The sequence below is a fragment of the Carcharodon carcharias genome, chromosome 18 (genome assembly GCF_017639515.1).
Source record: "Carcharodon carcharias isolate sCarCar2 chromosome 18, sCarCar2.pri, whole genome shotgun sequence".
NCBI lineage: Eukaryota > Metazoa > Chordata > Chondrichthyes > Lamniformes > Lamnidae > Carcharodon > Carcharodon carcharias.
Genome location: NC_054484.1, coordinates 43,822,028 through 43,846,261, shown reverse-complemented (window position 1 = coordinate 43,846,261; position 24,234 = coordinate 43,822,028). Strand labels below are relative to the sequence as shown.

The 24,234-nt window shown below is 40.3% G+C and overlaps 1 protein-coding gene across 1 annotated transcript in view; it reads left to right on the top strand.

The window, feature by feature from the left end:
• Positions 1–397: 397 nt before the first annotated feature.
• stxbp5l (syntaxin binding protein 5L) overlaps positions 398–24,234 on the top strand; it is a 598,592-nt gene continuing 574,755 nt past the window's right edge. Inside the window, exons 1-2 of the mRNA XM_041210884.1 lie at positions 398–482; positions 603–661. Coding sequence (XP_041066818.1) covers positions 398–482; positions 603–661 — 144 coding nt within the window. The remainder of the gene's footprint in view (positions 483–602; positions 662–24,234) is intronic.

Below are 24,234 nucleotides of genomic sequence, written 5' to 3'. Positions count from 1 at the left end.
GCGGAATTGACTACAACCCCCAGAATTCCGCGAGCCTCAGCTCCGATGATAGGTCAATATGGGTGGAGATGGTCCAATGAGATGTGGAGTTCCAGCCGGGACTTCCGGTTAGTGAGGCTCCTACCGTTAGCGCAATTTCTCCCTCAGTGTGAGCATCCTGAGCGCGAGCGAGAGATGGCACCTGTGTGAGAGGAATTGCGTCCGATAGCTCACACACACAAATATATGTATACATAATGTTTGAAAATATTGTTTTATAATTAAATATGTATATTTATTAGAGACATTATTTTCCGATAATTTTTATTTTATTTTCCTTGTGAGGATATTTATTTTTGAGGAAAAAAATAGGGCGCCAGCACGGTTAAAAATTACGATTTTTGAAAATTGATTCATTATGAAGAAGTTTAATTTCCGAAAGGTGTTGGACGGTTTGACAGCAGCGTCCTCGCCGGCTCACTCTGGCAGTGGCGGCGGCAGCGGCGGCGGGCTGGGATCTGGGACAGGTGGCGGCGGCAGCGGTGGCGCTGGAAGCGGAGGCAGTGGCGCTGCCAGTGGCGGCGGCGGCGGCGGTGGCAGTGCCATGGGAGGAGGGAGGGGAGGAGCTGGAGACTCTGAGATACCGGAGACACTCACATCGGAACACTTCCAGATCTGTAAGGTAAGCGAAATAAACATGTCCAAAACAAAAATAGATTTCAATTGAAGGGAGAGCGAAATAAACACATTTGGCTTCTTGTCGATAAACATGATAATGAGGTGCAAGACCTCAGCATAACTGTTAACTGTGTCTGATTTGTCGAGTAATTAAATTAAAAACTTTTACATAAACGGCTCTGTTGTGAATTTTCCATTAGCCAGTTCATATCGTGAGGTTATAGTGAAGGATTTAAACACGGATGTTGGGACTATGGTAACCCTGACACACTGATTTGTGGAAGATTTAATGAGTTTTCTCATACACATATAACAATTTTAAATGCAGACACTATTAGAGGCAGAAAAGCATTGTACAGATGCACCTGGTGAGTGTAATCATAATGCCCATCGCACTTTAGTAAGGAAAATAAAAACATACTGTATTATGTTTTGTTAACTAAAATAGTGAGTGTAATCTATTGTATCCGAATTAACACAGATCGTAATGAGGGGCTATGCAAGTCTCGGTTTAACGCAGAGTTCTGCAAACTAAAAGAAATGGTTGTAAATCAATCGATGCCTGTATTAGAGCCTGTTGGAAATAAAGACTTCAATAGATTTCACATAGCAGATAAAAAGTACAGTTAAGAACCTGCATGGTAACTTAATATGTTGGAACTCAGTCCGTGTATCCTGCAAAATAATAAGTGCAGGAGGAGTGTGTCAAGGAGGTGCCAAGACATCTCACCTCAGAATATGAAGTCTGTAAGGAAACATAGACAACGTATGCTATATCAGAATGCTGTAAATGACATGCAAAACCGGTTGTAATTAAAAAAAATGCGCATCCCTGAGCTTGTCAAAATCAGCGTAATATAAAAAGCCTTTTGAATATATCAGCTTCAGCTTAAGATGTCAAACATAAATTGAAATTAACACAAAACTCTGAAAAGCCAAGGGGAAAATGACATTCAGGGTTTTTCTTGATTACAATGTATTTTTCCATGTTGTGAAGAAAGGTGGCTAATAGGAACTGGGGAAATATCACTCATGAACACCAGCTTGTAATTACAGGTTTAACATTCTCCAATTTAACATTTGAAACAATGTGCACAATTAATTAGTGGGAGATAAGATGCTCTCGGTCAAGAATTTGACATTTAAAGAGTGTTGCTTGCCTCTAAGTGCAATAATAGATAGTTTGATTTAAAAACCAGTGACCTATAGAACTGCCTTCAGAACATCTAATGGCAGTCAGCTAAATAAGTTAAATTATTTTGTATATAAAAATAATGTGATGCAATATGCATTAAATAATACTATCATAAAGTTTTTGAGTGGAAATGCCAGTAGAAAGCATATTTTAATGGAAATGTGTGAAATGTTTTGCAATTTTGGATGCGCTTATATACACTCAGAGGAACAAATGTTTCCATGCAAATAACTAAATGTAACCCTGTATAGAGAATGCAAATTTATTATATATTTTTTAGAATTACTTAATTATTATAATAGCAATAGAAATGAATAAAAGTAAGAAAGCTATTTCTTCCCCACAAAATAAATGTAGTCATCCTCAGTTTTTGAATAGTATTGGCATAATATAGAAATGTAATGCTTACAAATCACAATACGTGAGATGTAGTCTAATTAAATCACCTTTGTTATAATTACCTTAAACCAGAAAATATATTCTAAAGATCATGGTGGGATTTGGTACTTAAGCAAAATAAGCTTTTGGAAAGTAGATCGCATTCTACAGCGAATGACATAATAATCTTAAAATAATTACCCTGTTATAGATGTTTGAATACAAAGGAAAAGAGCCAAGGATCTCTGAGTATTGAAAATTAACCGTGGATTCAATAAAATGAGAAACTTTTGGTACGGTACAAGAAATTGTTAGTGCAAAAATCAGATATCTGTGACATTTTATTTTTTTAAAAACAAAATTACCCTGAGACATCAATAATGTTTTACCAAATGACGATATAAAAATGAGTGCTGCAATATTTAAATATCATATTTAGGTCACCATCAATCTGATTGCTTCAATTGTAACATATAAAATCTGCATGAATTATTTTCTGTAACTTAAAATGGCTATTTTGTAGAATACCTAGATGTAATGAATACAACAATTTTTATTTCTATAATGCTCCTTAGATGGAGAAAGGCATCTTAAACCACTTAGCTCAATGGATATATAATAGATAATAACCTGTGTCAAGAAAGGGGGAAAAATGAGGAATGGAGTGAGTTTGGGCCAAATTAAGGCCAAGAATGATGGGGTGACAAAGCATACAATTTAAAAAAATTTTAAATCTGCTAATTAACATTTTATTCCACTGATATCTTTGATGGTTTCACAATCCATTGATGTGACAGTTCAATGTAATGGTGTAAAATTGGTGAATTTGTAGCAACAGTTCTGCCTGTGAGGCAAGCATAGACCAAGTACAGAATGTGAAGGAGCTCATCAATAGACTAAATAGCACTTTAGCAACAGAGAGCTGCTGATGTACTTTCATTCATGCGCTTGTGGTACTGATGAAGAACTGTTGTAATCCACTGTCATTGCCAGTACAATACCTATTTGTAATCATTTATATTCTTTGATTTTAATGAAAAATGATGTTGAAGTCCTCTAAAAATTAACTAGTCCCTAGTGTATGTATTAATGTTAAAAAATATTAAAGTAATAAGTAGAGGATAATATATAATGGAAAGAGAGGTATTGATTTTTATTGTTATTCAGAAGTGAGAGATTGCATAACTCTTGGAGTACTGCAGATTTGAGAAACGTATGATCTGTTTAAAATCAATCCCTTCATATCATATCAAATTCTCAGTTTATGTTATGTTCTTCAGATGTCAAGAAATGCTTCATTCTTTGCTTTTAAGTAATAATTAATTTCTAATGTTCCAAAATCACTTTACTTACTGGGCTATGATGCAGTGCAAACAGTGTTTAGGTTACTATCTATGCAAACTGAGACTGTCACTTTCAATAAGACCACTTGTGAATATTACCAATGTAATATTCATTCAGATAGGAAGTATTTTTATATTATTTTCTCCAGAGGAGAGAGACACTGCAGATCCTCATGTCAACAATGACAAATAATAGAGGGAATTGACTGACTTTTTTTTGTGTTGTTGAGTTGATTGAATGACCTATGTTTATCCTTATGTTCCACTAAAAAACATTTGATCTGGTTATTTTGGATACATGGAATTGCAGTGAGAGATTATGCACTATATAAACCAAAGATGACCATTTTCCTTATAAAATACATGGACTTGTGAAAGGGAAAAAAGTATCCATGGACTTCAGTCTAGATTTTAAACCACTCAAATCTATAAATAGAAAAGTGGATATTTGCAGTTTCATTGTATTAACCAGTCTTGTAAATACTGCAATACAGAATTGGTATTCTGTAGAGTAAAACATAAATAGACATGACCTCTACTATGGTTTTGTGCATAACTCCTGTGAAATTAAAATATTGATTTAACCTTTGGACCTGGTAGTTATTTGTTTTTTTTTTAACTGTTATGAATGCATTCTTGTTTATCATTGATGTAACATTCCAATGTACTGTTCAGCTCCTAATCTGCTTTGGGGTAAATGATAATCTTAGAATACTCAAAAAAGTGTGGGTAAATTTTAGTCCTGAATATCAGCAGTCAGCTATAATATTAAAATGTTACTTATTCTGTGACATCATGAGTATGCAATCATCATTTAGATCTTCTTCTGTTGTTTGCACACATGCCCTGCAGATATCATCAATATGCCAGAGTACCTGGAAGAAATATTTTGATTTAGAGATTCCAACAGGAGTGAACTTTTACTATTGCCCCTCTGCTTCAGCAGATAATTGAATAAAAGGCATATTTGTCATTTAGGGCGCCTGTCTGATCCCAATTCTGTAATTCTTTAGTTCGAGCATCTAAGTGTAGTTTTATTGCAGATGTGATGGTGATGGCCACATATTGATGAAATTAAAATGTGCTTTTGACACTTGTTGCATTACTTTTATCGCCAGATCACACTGTGGTCTGACCCCTACTCCTCTGGCACTTTCTCCTCCTTTGAACATCTCACCTTGTTCCACCTGCCTCACCTGCTATTTAAAATCCGTGTTCTCTATTGCCCACCCAAGTACTATTAAAGGTTTCTTACTGAGATATCTTCACTGCTTTCCTCTCTTAGTTTCTGCACTGAGTGACTTCTCATTCTTGGTGATTTCAATCTGCATTTCAATTCATCTTGCTTTCTTTCCTCTGAGTCACTGCCCTCCTAGCCTCCCTTAATCTCTCTTTCCATATAAACTCCTTACCTATGCTTGTGGCTACCCCCTTGACATTGCCAGCTCATGTGGTCTTGCTACTCCCATTGTGTCAATCACAGTTAAGGCCATCTTTGATCACTTCCTCATGTCACTTTCCACTTCCATCCTCCTTTTCCCTCCCAACCTTACTCCCTGTTGCCCCGGCCCTTGGAAAAACATTCATCCAGTTCACTTACGACTACACTTCAAAATCACAACTGTCTAGCCTTTCGCCCTTGATTTGCAACATTGCTGAAGCTACCAATCTGCTCAAACACAACCACACCTTCACTTTTGGTGCCCTTGCACCCATTAAACAATTTCTCTTACCCTGGTGCAACTTTCATCTCTTTTTCCAATTTCAAAGGATACAGACTTGAACAGGTAGGCAGACAAATACTTTAGCTATTAACTGCCATATCTGGCTGGGCCCCATAAAGCACTGAACTCCAGTATCATCTGGAATGCAAAGTTAACTTCATGTTTCTATTCTCTAATATAAACCCCCCTCCCCTGTGTCCTACCCCCCTCACCTCCAACAAAAAGTGCAAAGAGCTCTATGGCTTTTTAACCACTAAGATCGAGGCCATCTGATAAGCTGCCTCTGCCAATGCCGTCCCTTCCCCCAGCCCACAAGGCTAAATTTCGTCTAAGGCTTCCTGCTGCCTTATCCCTGAAGTTGCATTACTGTAGTTTCACTCTTATCTCCCCTCATGCCTCACAAGTCTGTGCTCACCTTTCCTGCAACTGTATACTTGAATCTCTCCAGTCATGTTCCTGCCTTTGTCAAAGTACTGAAATGGTTCTTATGCAAGTCACAAAATACATTCGGTGTGACTGTGACAATGATAAGCCATCTTTCTTGATCTGTCTATGGCCATTGACATGGTTGCCTCTCCAGTCACCCAGCTGTTGGGATTGCACTCAGTTGGTTCCATTCTTAACTATCCCATTGTAGCCAAAGAATAACCTGCAATGGCTTCTCTTCCTGCTCCCATACTTTTACCCTTAATGTTCTCCAAGGATCTATCTTTGGTTCCCTCCTATTTCTTAGCCACATGCCATGCCTTGGTGATAGCATCCGAAAACGCATTGTCACTTTCAGCCTGTGCATTGATGGCATCCAGCTCTACCTCACCCATGCTTCTCTTGACCCTTTCACTGTCTGTAAATTGGCACACTGCTTGTCTGACATCCAGTACTTCATGAGCAGAAATTTCCTCCAGCTAAATATTTGCAAGACCTAAGCTGGCCACAAACCCTAGCCATTGACTCCGTCCCTATCTGTGACAACCATCTGAGGCTGAACTAGACTGTTTGCAACCTCTGTCATGTTTGACCCTGAGATGAATTATCGGCCACATATCCACACCGTCACTAAGACCGCATAATTTCCACCTGCATAACATCGCCCGACTCCAGCCCTCCATGGCTCATTACTGCTGAAATCATCATCCATGCCTCTGCTACCTCTAGACTTGACTATTTCATTAGATGCCCGGCAAGTTTCTACGCTTGTTAACATGATGTCTTCCAAAATTGTTGCTCATGTCCTGATTTGCACCAAGACCCTGTCATCCATCACTCCTGTGCTCGCTGACCAACATTGGCTCCTGGCTAAGCAATGCTTCGAATTTTAAAAATTTGCATTTCTGTTTTCAATATCCTGCATTGCTACACCCCTCTCTATTCCTGTAAGTTCCTTCTCCCTACAACCTTCTTGAAATACTTGCACTGCTACAATTCTGGCCTCGTGTGTGATCCTGGTTTTCATCGCTCCTCCATTGGTGTAAGTGCTTTCAGCTGCCAGGGTCCTAAGGTCTGGAATTCCCTTCCTAAACCTCTCTGCCACTCAATTTCTCGTTGCTCCTTTAAGATGCTCCTTAAAACCTACCCCTTGACCAAGCTTTTGGATGTCTTCCCTAATGTCTCTGTATGGCTCGCTGTCAAAATTTGAATACTCCTGTGAAGTGCTTTGGGACATTTTACTAAGTTAAAGATGCTATATAAATACAAGTTGTTATTGCTTTAATAGAGATTTGTTGGTACCCCTTAGCATATGGTGTCAAATTCCTGTGATGCTATTGAAATAATTCTCTCTTTTTGCACGTTAGTGAATATTATTGATTAATTTGTAAAATCAATAGTTGCCTCAAAAATAATATTGTTAGGAAGAAATAAAAATTATCCTTTTATACTGTGAAATAAAATGTACAGTTTTGGGCTGTGGGTTATTACAGAGTTAAGCAATGCTACAAAGGGTGGTTGATTAGAGGATTTGCTTTGTTTTTTTGATTATAGCTACGCCAAGCAGGAGGGCAGTGAGTCGAGTGAGTGGCTTCTTCTAACAAGGGGAGGGAAATTGGAGAGGCCATAAGTCAGGCTGATCTTTGTGCCCTGAAAGCTGACTGCATGTGTCATACATGACTTGGGAGCTTGACCAAATATCCAATCTGTTGACTGCAGGCATTAGACACGACAGACAATTAAAAGAGTAAAAATCCAGGATGAAGCATATTGAGTAAAATAATTGTAGCAAGGATGTATTTTATACTTCGGTATATTTGTTTTACAAAGTTATGAAACTGCTTTTCCCTCCCCTTCATCATATATTTACCATCTGTGTATCCAAAATTACTGAGACTAATAAAAAGTGTACAAAATTAGATAAGTATACAATATTTTCCAAGCATTACAACAGTGACTGCACTTCAAAAGTAGTTTGTTTGCTGTGAAATGCTTTGCGAGGTCAGAAAAGACAAGATGTAAGGATTTACATGTAAGGGTTTTTTCCTTTCTTCAGAGAAAATTGATGATTGAACAAATATATTTGGATTTCCAAAAGGGGTTCGATAAAGTACCGCATATAAGGCTACTTAGTAAGATAAGAGCCCATGGTGTTGGGGGTAGTGTATTAGCAAGGATAGAGGATTGGCTAACTGATAGAAGACAGAGTTGGGATAAGGGGGGCATTTTCATGGCAACTAAATGTAACTACTGGAGTGCCACAGGGATCAGAGCTAGGGCCACAATTATTTACAATATATATTGATGACTTAGATGAGGAAAGTGAATGTACTATTGCCAAATTTGCGGATGATACAAAAATAGGTGGGAAGGCAAGTGGTGAGGATGACACAAGGAGTCTACAGAGGGATATAGACAGGTTAAGTGAGTGGTCAAAAAAATGGCAGGTGGAGTATAATGTGGGAAAATGTGAGGTTATGTACTTTGGCAGGAAGAATATAGGAGCTGAATATTATTTAAATGGAGAAAGACTGCAGAAGGCTGCAGCACAGAGGGATTTGGGAATCCTTGTGCATGAATCCCAAAAAGCTAACATACAAGTTTAGCAGGTAATAGGGAAGGCAAATGGAATGTTGGCCTTTATTTCAAAAGGAATGAAGTATAAAAATAGAGAAACCTTGCTAAAACTGTGCAAGGCGCTAGTTAGACCACACCTAGAATACTGTGAACGGTTTTGGTCCCCTTTTCTAAGGAAAGATATCCTGGCATTGGAGGCAGTCCAGAGAAGGTTCACTAGGTTGATCTTGGGGATGGAGGGATTTTCTTATGAAGAGAGGTTGAATAGGTTGGGCCTGTACTCATTGGAGTTTAGAAGAATAAGAGTTTATTGAAACATTTAAGATTCTTAGGGGGCTTGACAGGGTAGATGCTGAGAGATTGTTTCTCCTTGTAGGGAGAGTCTAGGACCAGAGGGCATACTCCCAGAGTAAGGGGTCACCCATTTAAAACAGAGATGAGGAGGAATTTCTTCTCCTGGAGGGTAGTTTATCTGTGGAGTTCTTTACCGCAGAGGGCTGTAGAAGCTGGGTTGTTAAGTACATTCAAGGCTGAGATAGACAGATTTTTAAATCAAGGGTTGTGGGGAAAAGGAAGGAAAATGGAGTTGAGGTTTATCAAATCAACCATGATCTCATTGAATGGTGGAGCAGACTCGATGGGCTGAATGGCCTACTTCTGTTCTTATGTCTTATGGTCCTATGGCCTTACATCATGTGAACCCGATTTGATTTTAATTATTCTGTGATTGAGTTATTGATATCCATTTAAAAACATATATGTTTTCAAAATTTATTGCAAATTAAGAGCTGCAAGTTATGTAGTTCTTTTATTAATTTTATTATTTTCTCAAAGATGATGAGTAATAAGGAAAATAAAATTCTCACTTAACTTGACTTGGGTATGAACAAATCATTTCAAATCAATTATATTCAGTTTTAATATTTAACCTATTAAAATATTGCTTATAAATTGCAGAAGATGTCAAAAATAGAAATATGTCTTGGCATGCTGTGCTTCAGATTGGGTTTGATAGGTTAAATTGAAAATAGAATTACAACTTTGGTTAAGCAGTTCTGGGGTACTGATGAAAGGTCACAGACTTGAAATGTTAACTCTGTTTCTCTCTTTCCGGATGCTGCCAAACCTGCTGAGCGTTTTTGGCATTTTCTGTTTCTATTTTAGGTTAAGCAGGTTTGATTAACAAATGATCTGTGATTCCTGCATTTTTTAAAAAACATAATTTTCTGGAACTGAACTCCTTTGTAGGAAATAAAATCAAAATTAATCATTCAAGTCCAATATGAACACTAACTAAAAGTGTTTAAGCAGGAAATGCACATTTTTGCTATCAGTTTCATATTGCCGTTCATTTCAATGAACAAATTTTAACTTTAAAAAAAGTTGGCTTGGAACAATGAATTTGGATTTTAGCTCATTTGATTTTTGATTATACGATGCTTTAATTTTAAATGCTATTTGGTAATTCTTGATCAAATTATAAAATCTTAGAAAAAAGCTTGTTGGTTTTAAATTTAGAAAAAAATTTGGTGACAGCTATCCAAGTAATGTATGAAAGAGTTCAAAAAGGTAGTGAACTTATCCATTTTTATCTTTAAGTGGAAGAACTTTGATATGTTCTACCAGGTTTGCAACAGTTATAACTTGGGTATATTTCTGTAGCATCTTTAACATAGCAGACTGAGCAGGAATAAAATTATGAAGGTAGTCAACGGTACAGCACAAGAGGTTGATTTTAAGAAGGTTTTTGAAGGTCGTCAGAGATGTAGCAGAGTAGAGGGGTTTAGGGAGACAATTCCAAAATGTGTTTGTGGAATGGCTGAAGGCTCTACTACCAAATGAAAGGGAGTGTGGTTTGGAAGCATGTAGTAGCCTGAAGTTGGAACTGTGAAGGGTGTGACGGAGATGTAAGACTGGAGGGGGTTGCAGAGATATGCAAGAGTGAAGTATTGCCAAATTTGTAGGTGAAACCAGGAATTTTGAAGTTCATATGCTAAGGGACAGCAGGCCAATGGAGATGGGCAAGAACAGTGGTGGTAAGTAAGTGGGACTTCAGGCAGCATTGAATGCAAGAGGCGCAGTCAGGATCAGTTGGAATTTATAAAGAGTTTAGCTTGGAAAGCTGGTGAAAAAGCATAAATGAGGTTTCAAATGAGGTTTCAGCGGCATTAGGATGAAGTCAGTTTTTAGATAGGTGATATTTCAGAGGTGGAAGTAGATGGCCTTGGTGATTGATTTAAAGCTCAAACAGGTCAATGAAATTGTGCTTTGTCTGGTTGGGCTTAAGCAGGTATCCAGGAGGGTAAATGGTTTCGGGGCTTGAAATGCAGTATTTTTAGCTGGGACTGTTTAAAAATAGCTTTGGCCCTGCTAATGTTGAAATTCAAAAAGTTATGGCTTTTTCCTGACTTGATGCCAAATAGACAATTAGAAAATACAGTGCTAGCTGTGTAATTGAGGGTTGTATGGAGGAAGGAGGTATGATTGGTTGTGTCAAAAGGTGAAAAAGAGTAAGAAGTACTGTAGTCATAATCACACAAAATCTCACTGTTAGCACATCTAGGTCCTAACAATTCTTTTATTGGAAAAATATCTCCTCATTGCTCTGTTTGTTCTTTTGGTGATCTTAAATTTACATAGCCTACTTATTCATCAACTAGTGGAAATAGTTTTCCCCATTTATCTTACCAAAAGCTTTCATGACTTAGAACTCCTCCATTAGATCACTTCATATCCTTACGTTCTAACGAAAGAGCCCCAGTTTCTCTCATCTCTCATCATATCTAAACCTCAACCCTTTTTCTGTACCTCTTCATGTCTTGACATTCTTATTGAAGGGCTCAAAACCGGCATGGGCTCTTACTGCAACCTAACCAATAATTTATATGGGTTAGCATTTGTATTTTATGATCCAGTTTATAAAACTTAGAGTCCTAGATTCTATTTTTGTTTCATAGCAGTTTCTGACTTTGGTAAGGATAGAAAGCTCAGTGGCTTAGTCTGGGGTTAAGAAAGCAGGTAATGGGTCACATGAAGGGAATAAGTCTGATGAGGGTTAGATTGCAGATCGACGTGAAGTTATAACGTTGTGAAATTGGAGCTAGGATAAGGTGGTTATGAAGGATAGAGTGGCTAGAAATTGAGGCATCTAAACTTTGGAGAGACATTCAAGAATCACAACTAGATGATTATTAGATGTGAGAATGAATAAGGCAGGAGAGAGAGGTTGAAGAAGGCAGTTAATAGTGAAGAAGAGAAATATGGAATTTCACTTGGATTCTAAGATAATCTTGGAGTATTAAGATGACTTGGGTGTAGAGAGAGAGAGTTGATATTGTTGTAGTTGAGCTGGATCTGGCGATGAATAACCTAGGATAGTCATGCGCTGTGCTTTTAAATCTATGATCCAATTTGGGGGCAAGGTAGTTTTGTTGGAGGAGTGTTGGGGTGGCAAACTATAAAGGACCTGATGATGATGAGAATACCACCCGGGAAGCAAGGGAATTGTTAAGTGCATTTATGGAGACAGCATCATCATGATAGATGTTGCGAGGGTACTTGGAGTAGTTTTATTCCAACAGCAGAGAGTTTTGCCAATAGAATTGAAGATGACTAAAAATGTGTTGATAATAAGGACATGGTGATGGAGACCTTGGGAGTGACAATTAAGGTTAAAGTTAAAATAATAATAATCACTGTCAGTTTGTAAAGTATAAACCTCATAAATCTCAGGCTAATTTGGATTGACAGTATGTTTGACGGATGGAAACCACTGAGGAACCATTTACAAGAGTCTACAGCAATTACGTGCAACAGAATTAGCTTGTGTCATTAACTTGCGATAAATACAAACATATGAAAATGACAAGAGGAAAAGCAAGTTAGTCCATTAAACTTAACCATTGCAATTTAAGCACACCATGAGTCCTATCAATGTGAATATCAATCCAGTGAACCTAAACCTTAATTGTTAACTTCTGGAATTCTGAACTTTAGACTAATGAAGCATCTTAATTTTTTGCTTTTCCTTAACATTTGTAATAATAGTGTGTGCAACACAGAAGAAGTTATACACTTTGAGGACATTCAGGTGGTATAACTATCAAGGTATGAATACCTTGGTGGAATGGGACGGACTGTTGGTGCGTTTGGGAGAATTGATTCAAGGGAATCTTTGCTTGATGAGTTGATGCCACAGATTTCTGGCAGCTAACTGGATTGTGGCCCCTGCTTTTTATTGGCATCTTCAACTTCTTGCTCCCACACTTCTTCCTCTCCAGGTGTCAGTAAAGGTTAGCCCCTCTGCACTGCAACGTTATATAGGATGCATCAGACGATAACGGATTTGGACATTCTGCATGTTCTGTATGTGATACAAAATTCTGCCAGATCTGTCCAGGGAGTGGAGCCTCTGCTTTCAGGCCTGATTGTAGCACTCCTCAGTGTAATTTTTGTGTTCCTAATGGAAGCCATGAGCCAAAAGACTAGAGGATACCTGTAGTCCTCGAGCAGCGATCCTGTACCCTAATGGTCTGGGTGGAAGAGAGGGGCGGTTGAGGACTAGCACAGGATAAGGGCATTATGAAACCAGAGAAAGATCCTCACAATGTGATGCCTGTCACCACAGGATGAGGCAGGGATTCAGGGAGTGAAATCCTTTCCTGTTCGCATATATCCCTGGGTCTTCACATGAACATGCAAGGCTTTGTGCATACATTCTATCATGCCCCTTGCAAATATAGAAAGTCTTCTATCCTAACAAAGTTCTTTCCTTGCTTTGCTGCCTTCATGGTAAATGAGGTGTATTAGTTCCTCAGAGTACAGTGCTTCCATCACATTCTTGATTCAGTAGTCAACTGAAAACTGGATGATTGCTTATAACATCTGTTGCATGCTGGAATGACTCCCTTCAGCATATAAAATTAAAGGCCATCATTACCTTGATAGCTACAGGTTCCTCACACTAGGGTTTTCAACCATTAGGGTTATTCTAGAGTATCCAGGGATTAAAGGTTAATCTCTTGCCCGATATTGCAAGCAAACCAGAAAATAAGATCATGGGGCATTAAATATAGCTTTGATCATTGGGCACATTTGTTTATTAGTTATATAAATATTGGGGCATGGAGAAATAAGGCTGTTTTACTAATAGCCAAGAATCATTTGACCAGGTAATGAAGTGTTTGTTTGCTTTCCAGTTAGCCGTGAGAAGATGTTGCATTGCGGATGCGATGGGCAACCAGTGGTGGAAATGTGGGTAGGGGGCTGTTGGAGGTGGGAAGTCATGTGATAAAACCTCCTGGAATACATCCAACCAGTATTGGCAACTCTGCCTCTCACGTTGCTCGTCAATCTGCTTCAGATACAAAATCTAGAAACATAGAAACTAGGATTGGGAGGAGGCCATTCGGCCCTTCAAACCTGCTCCGCCATTCAATATGATCATGGCTGATCCTCTATCTCAACGCCATATTCCCGCTATCTCTCCATACCCCTTGATGCCTCTAATATCCAAAAATTTATCAACTTCTTTCTTGAATATACTCAGTGACTCGGCCTCCACAGACTTCTGAGGTAGAGAATTCCACAGGTTGACCACCCTCTGAGTGAAGACATTTTTCCTCATCTCAGTCCTAAATGGCCTGCCCAGTATCCTGAGACCGTGGCCCCTGGCTCTAGACTCCCCAACCAGGAGAAACATCTTCCCGGCATCCAGTCTGTCTAGCCTTGTTAGAATTTTATATGTTTCAATCAGATCCCCTCTCATTTTTCTAAACTCTAGTTTCCAAATGCACGCAAGGTCTAGGGCCTCCGGTATCCTTCCTGATCTGTCTGCTCTACTAGCATCTTCTGGTCCATGCATGTCTCCTTACTGGTGCTGCTGCTCCTCATCCTTCAGCCGTAATGGTGAATCTAGCAGAACAACCATGATAAAAATAATAACACTGAATACAAAGCACAAGAAACTCCTTTACATTCAAACATTTTTTTGAACATTGCTACTGGAACCAAATTAGCCAAAAAAAAGGCCCTAGCAACCTAAAATGACTAATCAGAGACTTAATTTAATGGAGTTAAGGATTACTTTAGATAGCACCTCTGCAGCCTTTCTCTTTATTGTTTCTGCCTCATTGCTGGATGGGCTTGAGATTTAGTGAATCAGGCGCTGGCACAGATTAGTTTCACGAAAGGTTAATTTAAATAAATTAATGACATAATACTTTTTTTAATAAGCATCTGGGACAACTAATGTGTTGCCAAACCAATGAAGCAAACACATTTATGGCTAATATGAGGTGCGCAAAATTGCAGCCTGATATTGGTAAGTTTATTTTTTTACATATTCCCGTTCATGGGATGTGGGTGTCGTTGGCTAGGTCAGTGTTTATTGCCCATCCCTAGTTGCCCTTGAGAGGATGGTAGTGAGTTGCCTTCTTGAACTGCTGCAGCCCATGTGATGTAGGTACACCCACAGTGCTGTTATGTTAGGGAGCACGTTCCAGAATTTTGACCCAGCGCCGGTGAAGGAATGGTGATATAGTTCCAAGTCAGAATGGTGCGCGACTTGGAGGGGAACTTGCAGATGGTGGTGTTTACATGCATCTTGTCCTTCTAAGTGGTACAGGTCGCCAGTTTGGAAGGTGCTGTTGAAGGAGCCTTGGTGAGCTGCTGCAATGCATCTTGTAGATGGTACACACTGCTACCACTGTGTGTCACTAGTGGAGGGAATAAATTTCTAAGGTGGTGAATGGGGTACCAATCAAGCAGGCTGTCCTGGATGCTGTCAAGTTTTTTGAATGTTGTTGGAGTTGTACTCATCCAGGCAAGTGAAGAGTATTACATCACAATCCTGACTTGTGCCTTGTAGATGGTGGACCGGCTTTGGGGAGTCAGGAGGTGAGTTACTTACTTCAGAATTCTCAACTTCTAACCTGCACTTGTAGCCGTAAGTTTATATGGCTGGCTCAGTTCAGTTTCTTGTCAACTGTAACCCCCAGGATGTTGTTAGTGGGGAATTCATTGATGGTAATGCCTTTGAATTTCAAGGGGAGATAGTTGGATTCTCTCTTGTTGGATATGGTCATTGTCTTGCACTTCTGTGGTGTGAATGTTACTTGCCACTTAACAGCCCAAGCCTGAATATTGTCCAGGTCTTGCTGCATATGGACATGGACTGCTTCAGTAAATGAGGAGTTGGGAATGATGCTGAACATTGTGCAATCACCTGTGAACACCCCTACTCTGACCTCCTTATGCAGGGAAGGTCATTGATGAAACAGCTGAAGTTAGGTGTGCCTAGGACACCACCCTGAGGAACTCCTGCAGTGATGTCCTGGGACCTCCAACAACTGCAACCATCTTCCTTTGTGCTAGGAATGACTGCAACCAATGGAGAGTTTTCTCCCTGATTCCCATTGACTTCCATTTTGCTAGGGCTCCTTGATGCCACACTTGGTCAAATCTGCCTTGATGTCAAGGTCACTCTCACCTCACCTCGAGTTCAGCTCTTTTGTCCATGTTTGGACCAAGGCTGTAATGAGGTCAGTTTAGCAAACTTAACAAGCTTGTAAAAAAGAAAGGACATCCAATTCTGTCCCCAAAGTTCCTTTCCTAAAAAGAACCAATAGTACTAATATATTTCTATAACACTGAATTACCCTTCATAGAAACAACAACAACTTATTTTTGAATTGTGCCTTGAACATAATGAAATGTTCCTGGTCACTTTAGAGAATTATAAAACAAATTATAACAGCATAAGGAGATATTAGGACCAATAGTTTGGTCAAAGAGGTAGGTTTTAAGTCGTGACATATAGGAGGAAAGTGAGGTGGAGAGGTTTAGGGAGGGAATTTCAGAGCTTGGGGTTTCAGCGACTGAATCAATGTTGGAGCAATTTATGGATTGGGTATCCATAAGAAGCCAGCATGAGAAGAGCACAGATATCTCTTGAGAGTTTGGGGAGATGACAGAAATAAGGGTAAGACCATGAGAATTTTAAAATCAAGATGTTGCTTGACCAGGCGCCAATATAGGTCAGCGAGCACAGAGCTGATAGTGGAATGGGACTTGCGTGGAATGGGACTTGCTGAGAGTTAAGACACGGGCAGCAGTTTTGGATTACCTCAAGTTTACAGAGGCTGGGGAGACCTGCCAATCATAATCATGGACCAATCCAATGGAAGTCCATGGTCACCATTTTCTTCTTAGAGTATGGTACCTGAAGGAGGAGGAGGGGAGACCAGCTAGGAGTGTGTTGGAATAGTTGAGGCTTGAGGTAACAAAGACAACAAGCATTTTAAAAGTCTGAAACAAAAACAAAAATTGCTGGAAAAACTCAGCAGGTCTGACAGCATCTGTGGAGAGAAAGACAGAGCTAATGTTTCGAGTCCTTTGGAAGAAAAGCCATAAGGAATTGAAACGTTAACTCTGTCTTTCTCTCCACAGATGCTGTCAGACCTGCTGAGTTTTTCCAGCAATTTTTGTTTTGTTTCAGATTTCCAGCATCCACAGTATTTTGCTTTTACCTTTTAAAAGTGTTAGTCATACTTATTCAAATGATAAAAGAAATTATAGTGAGATCACAGTGCTGAAATTTAAAAAAATTAATATTATGCTACAGTTCCCATTAAGTTTCCCCCTGTTGGTGTGAGAACTTATTGATATAGCAAGTATTGACAATGGAATGTACCATCATATTCAAAAGAGGACATTCTGCTTTTTTATAACACAGCTTATAGAAAAACTGCATGATGTCTGTTTTTTTGACTGTTACCACAAACATTTTATTCAGGTTTGCCACTAATAAAGTTGTTATCCATCATGGCTGCCCTATTATGGGTGTCCTGATGAGGAGGTTATCTCTAGATCAGAATGTGATATGAAAAGGGCTACTATGTTTAATTGTAGGGAATTGGTTTTCAAAAATTCTGGCTTTCACATAAGGGGAACGAGGGATAATCTGAGTGGCAGTAGTGTGTTCTTGAATTCACTCACTTAACCATTTGTTTAGGGATTGCAGCAAAACAACTCAAAATTATCAGAGGCATGACCTTATATAAAAAGGTTGTTCAAATTTTTGATATAAAAAACTTGAAAAAGCTGTTTGGTCATTTAAAATTTTTGTTTTGTTGGTCTCACAAACTTGTTTCACTTAACAATTTGCCTTTATGCAGTGCCTTTAATATACTAAAATGTCAGCTCTGTTCTTACCCCATTGAAGTTGACCCTGGATTGCTATATGTCCTTTTCCATAGCATAACATTGTCCCCTAAATGTTCCCCTACTGACACCTGATCAACTTGACCCATCTCATTTTCCTAGAACCAGATCCATCATTGCCTCCCTCCTCTTTAACCTGGAAACATACTGATGTAGAAAATTCTCCTGAACACACTTAAGAACTCTTTCTCCTCTCTGCCCTTTAATTATCCTAATATGGACAGGGATAGTAATAGTGTAAAGTCCCCAATTATTGCTCTACTATTCTTGTACCTCTCTAAAATTTCCTTGCAAAGTTCCCACGAGTTGAAGGTGTGTAGAATTCAGCCAGCAATGTAATGTTACCCCTATTGTTTTTTTTAGCTGTACCCAAATAGATTTTGTTTTGACCCCTCGAGGATATCCTCTCTCCAGCATTGTAATGTCCTCCTTAATAAATACTGCTAGCCTTCCTCCCTTCTTTCCTTCTCTATCTTTCCAGAACACCTTGTGTCCAGGAATATTTTGTACCCAGACCTGCCCTTCTTTGAACCAGGTCTCTGCTATCACCACAACTTCACATTTCCAAGTGACTATCTGCGTTTGCAGCTCACCAACCTTATTTACCAAACTTTGTGCATTTGCATATCTGCTCAGAAGCCTTAATTTGGACATTATTAAATTCATTCTTACCCTGACTCCACCTAATGCCTTATTGTTTCCTACTCTAGTGCCACCAGTCTCTCCCAGTTCTTTGTGCGCTTTGCTGTTCCTCTCTTATTTTACCTCCTGGTTCCCAAACCATATACTGGTTTAAATCCTCCCCAACTGCTCTAGCAAATTACTTGGCAAGGACATTGGAACTGCGTCTGTTCAGGTGCAAACTGTCCAGCTCAAACTGTCTAGCTCGGACAGGTTCAAATCTCCTGGAACTGGTTCTAATGTCCAAGGACTCTAATGGTCCCCTGCAACATCTCTCCAGCCATGCATTCAGCTGCTCTATTTTCCTATTTCCGTAGTTAATTTTGTGTGCTACCAGGAGTAATCCACAGATTACTGCCTCTGAAGTCCTGTTTGCTGGTTTCCTTCCTTCCTATCTTCTGAAACTCTGCCTACATGACCACACCCCTTTCTTCACTTATGTTGTTACTACCAGTAAGGACCAAGACCATTAGCTGTTCACCCTCCCACCTCCAGAGTTCTCTGCAACCGCTCAGTAACACCCTTGACTCGGGCACCAGAGAGGCAACGTACCATTCTGAGTTCATCTGTAGCCGCAGAAACTCCGGGATTCACTTCTGTAGCTGCAGAAACACCTGCCAGTTCTCTTTACTAATGAATTCACTACCATTATTGCTTTTTTTAATCCTTGTCCTCTCCCCTGTACTGCTGAACCAGCCATTGTGCCCGGGATTTGTACATGGCTGCAGTCCCCAGATGAACAATCACCCTCACCAGTATTCAGAACTGAACATGGTTTGGCAAGTGAGATCACTGAGGGGATTCCTGCACGATCTTTATGATCCTTTTGACTGCTAGGCAGTCACCCTGTATATACTTTATATCTGACCTACGATCTCTTTGTGTGCTTTTTAAATCTCTGCTACCACTCCTTTATATCTGGCCTTCAATCTCCTGCCTTTTCTTTGCATCTCTGCTCTGCTCTCGCTCCTTTACATCAGGCTCTGATTCCCTGGCATGCATTTCTTTTGTATTGTCAGAAAATTTGGCTACAATACTCTCGGTCCCTTCATCTAAGCCATTAATATAGATTGCAAATAGCTGAGGTCCTAGCACTATTCCTTGTAACACCCCACTAGTTACAGTTTGCCAAGTTGAAAATGACCCATTTATCCCGACTCCCTGTTTTGCGTCAGTTAGCCAATTCTTTATCCATACTAATATATTACTCCCAACACCATGAGCCGTTGTGCAATAATTTTTTTGTGGTACCTTATGGAATGTCTCATGGAAATCCATGGAAATTACTTCTATTGGTTCCCCTTTATCTGGTCTGCTCATTACTTCCTCAAAGAACTCAAATAAATTTATCAAACACAATTTCCCTTTCCCAAAATCCAGTTTCCTGGATTGTATTGTGATTTTCAAAATGTTCTTCTGCTACTTCCTGGATACTACTGACTGGATTGCAGCATTTTTTCCAATGACAGATATTAGGCTAATTGGCCTAGTTTCCTGCTTTTTGTTTACATACTTCCTTGAATAGGGGCATTACATTTGCAGTTTTCCAACCTGCTGGCACCTTTCCAGAATCTAGGGAATTTTTGAAGATTACACCCAATGCATCCACTATCTCTATGGCCACTTCTTTTTAAGACTATATGGTGCAGGCTATCTGATCCAGGGAATTTGTCAGAAGTTCATTGGTTTTCTTAGTACATTTTCCTAATAATAGTAACTGTTTTAAGTTCCTTCCTAACTTTTACCCTCATTTTCTACTACTGGGGCAGGATTTTTCAGTTGGCGTGGGGGAGGGCGGGCCCGAATCGCCGACGTGTAAAATGATGCGCGATGACATCTGGCATGCATCCCGACGTCGTCGCGCAGTCCTGCGATATTTCATTCGGCAGACATGCACCAGAGTCAGCTGTGCAAGCCCAGATATGAAAACGGCCTATTAAGGCCATTAAGAAAGTAACTGAAGTCATTGGTAACGCTGCCCATCCAACCAAGCGGCCTTCGCGTTTTTTAGGAAACCTCATCCATGAGCGGGATGAGGTTTCCTAAAGCTTTTATTAAATAATTTTTTTAAATTCCTAAATATAAAAACATGTCCCATCTCATGTGACACAGTCACATGAGAGGACACGTTTAAATAAATTTTTCAACCATTTATTTAATTATTTGAACATCGATTCAATCTCCCTGAGGCTGCTCTGTACCTCAGAGAGATTGAAGTGCTCTTTCGTGTGCATGCCGAAAGAGCGCTGGCCCTGACCCTCCCTCCTTCCCCCACCCACACAGGTAGAGCTGAGTGCTACAGCTTGTGTATTATGCTGGACGGGCCTTCATTGGGCTGCCCACATAAAATGGTGGCTCCTGCCAAGCCTGCCCGCTGCCTGAAAAATTCAGGCCCTGGATGTTTTTAGTTTCTGCTCCCGTGAACAGCAACCCAAAATATTTGTTATGAGTCTCTGACATTTCCTTGTTTCCCATTATTTATTCCCCAGTCTCATCCATCAATGGACTGCACTTATTTTATCTACTCTTTTCCTTTTTATATACTTGTAGAAGCTCTTTGCCTGTTTTTATATCTCTTGCTAGCTTACTGTCATGATCTATTTTCTTCTGCTATTATTTTTTTCATCATTCTTCGCTGATTTCTAAAATTTTCCTAATCTTCTGGCCTATCACTAATGTTTACTGCATTGTATGCCTTTTTCAATTTGATACCATCCTTAACTTCCTTATCTGCAAATGGTTGATCCTTCTTTCAGCATCATTTCTCAATGCAATATATATTTGTTGGAAATTATGAAATATCCCCTTAAATGGCTGCCACTGCATAGATACTGTCTTATCTTTTAATCTATTCTCCCAGCCTACGTTAGCCAACTTCTGTCTTCATATCTTTATATTTTCTTTTATTTACGTTTAGGGCACTAGTTTGAGACCAACGTTACTCACCCCCAAAATGAGTGTGATATGCTATCATTTTATGTTCACTCTTCCTAGAGGACCCTATATTATGAGGTAATGAATTAATCCTGTCTCACTATGAATTCTTATTGATTTTCTGAAGCACATGGTTATGTCTGCCCCCATAGCTAGTTTTTCCTGGAATGGGTTGCTAACCTGTCACCAGAGGCTATAGCTTGAGGGATGCCACTCCACATCAAGCATGGCTAACTAGGAGATCCTCATGCACTTACCACCTGCTATTGGCATATTGGAAGGATTTAGAGGTTGATAATCAACCTGTTTGGCCACCATCAAGTTCTGGAGTGGGACTGAAACCTGGAGCTTCTAGCTCAGTGGCAGGGGCACTACCACTGTGCCACAAAATATCCCCCATTATACATTACTGGATTTAAAATAGTCAGTTCCCTAGTTCTTTCCACAATGTATTGTTCTAAGAAATTGTCCAGAATAAGGGGAGGCAATGGTATTGTGGCTGGACTAGTAATCCAGAGACCCAGAGTAACACCCGAGTTCGAATCCCACCATGGCAGAAGGTGAAATTTGAATTCAATAAAAATCTGGAATTAAAAGTCTAACGATGACCATGAAACCATTGTTGATTGTTGTAAAAACCCATCTGGTACACTGACGTCCTTCAGGGAAAGAAATCTGGCCTTCATGTGACTCCAGACCCACAGCAATGTGCTTGACCCTTAAATGCCTCTGTCTCACAGACTAGTCAAGCAACAGCCTGACATAGTCATCCTCATGGAATCATACCTTACAGATAATGTCCCAGACACCACCATCACAATCCCTGGGTATGCCCTGTCCCACCAATAGGACAGGTCCAGCAGAAGTGATGGCACAGTGGTATACCGTCGAGAGGGAGTTGCCCTGGGAGTCCTCAACATTGACTCTGGACCCCTTGAAATCCAATGGTATCAGGTCAGATATGGGGAAGGAAACCTCCTGCTGAACTCCATTTACAGCCCTCCCTCAGCTGATGAATCAGTGCTCCTCCACGTTGAACACCACTTGGAGGCAGCACTGAGGGTGGCAAGGGCGTAGTCTGGATGGGGGGGCTTTAATATCTACCACCAAGTGGCTTGGTAGCACTACTACTACCCGAGCTGGCTGAGTCCAAAAGGACATAGCTGCTAGACTGAGTCTGTGGCAGGTGGTGAGGGAACCTGCAAGAGGGCAAAACATACTTCACCTCATCCTCACCAACCTGCCTAGTGCAGATGAACCTGTCCATGACAGTATCGCTAGGAGTGACCACCACACAGTCTTTGTGGAGACGAAGTCCCACCTTCACATTGAGGATACCCTACATCGTGTTGTGTGACACTACCACCGTGCTAAGTGGAATAGATTTCGAACAGATCTAGCAACTCGAGACTGGGCATCCATGAGGCACTGTGGGCCGTCAGCAGCAGCAGAATTGTACTTGAACACAATCTGTAACCTCATGACCCGGCATATGCCCCACTCTACCTTTACGATCAAGCCAGAGGATCAACCCTGGTTCAATAAAGAGCTTATGCCAGGAGCAGCACCAGATATACCTAAAAATGAGGTGTCAACCTGGTGAAGCTATAACACAGGACTGCTTGCATGCCAAACAGCATAAGCAGCAAGCGATAGACAGTTAAGTGATCCCACAACCAACGGATCAGATCTAAGCTCTGCAGTCCTGCCACATCCATTTGTAAATGGTGGTGGACAATTAAACAACTCATTGGAGGAGGAGGCTCCACAAATACCCCCATCCTCAATGATGGAGGAGCCCAGCATATCAGTGCAAAAAGATAAGGCTGAAGCATTTGCTACAATCTTCAGCAAAAAGTGCCGAGTGGATGATCCATCTCGGCCTCCTCCAGAGGTTCCCAGCATTACAGATGCCAGTCTTCAGCCAGTCCAATTCACTCCACGTGACATCAAGAAATGGCTGAAGGCACTGGATATGAAGACAAAGGCTATGGGCCCTGACAATATCACAGCAATAATACTGAAGACTTGTGCTCCAGAACTTGCTGCATCCCTAACCAAACTGTTCCAGTACAGCTACAACACTGGCACCTACCCGGCTATTTGGAAAATTGCCCAGGTAGGTCCTGTACACAAAAAGCAGGACAAATCCAACCCGGCCAATTACCGCTTCATCAGTCTACTCTCCATCATCAGTAAAGTGATGGAAGGGGTCATCGGTGCTATCAAGCGGTACTTGCTAAGCAATAACCTGCTCACTGACGCCCAGTTTGGGCTCCGCTCTGGCTACTCAGCTCCTGACCTCATTACAGCCTTGGTTCAAACGTGGACAAAAGAGCTGAACTCCCGAGGTGAGGTTAGAGTGACGGTCCTTGACATTACAGCCGCATTTGACCGAGTGTGGCATTAAGGAGCCCGAGCAAAACTGGAGTTCATTGGAATCAAGGGGAAAACTCCATTGGTTGGAGTCATAGCTAGCACAAAGCAAGATGGTTGTGGTTCAAGAAGGCAGTTCACCACCACCTTCTCAGGGACAACTAGGGATGGGCAATAAATGCTGGCCCAGCCAGCAAAGCCCACATCCCACAAAAAACAATGCTATGAACTCGTCCTTAAGGCTATGTTTGCCAATTTGATTTGCCCAACCTTGAGCAAAGATTAAATTCACCCACGATCATTGCAGTACCTTTCTTACAAGCCCCCATTATTTTTTGATTTGTACTCTGTGCAGAACTTGAATATTGTTGAAGAGATACATGTTGCTGAAGCTTTTTGTCTTGCACTCATCAGGACAAACTCAAGAATGCCAAATTTCAAATGATCGCAACAATGTATTCCACAGGAGAAAAGGGTGCTGATTGGCTGGCAATTGTGCTGATTTTTTTCCGAAAAATTTGGCTAGGTTTCTGCTGTCATCTTCACTCAGCTCCCTGCTATTAAACAAATCTAACCCTTTCTCTCCTGCCCACAAAAGTATGTAGCCAAACTTTTCCTCCTGGTACCTTTTAGGAAGCTACTGGATGTCAATCGACATTTTTGTTTAAGCTTTTCAAATGCCTCCACGACATCATCAGCTTCCCAATTCGTCATGGGCTAG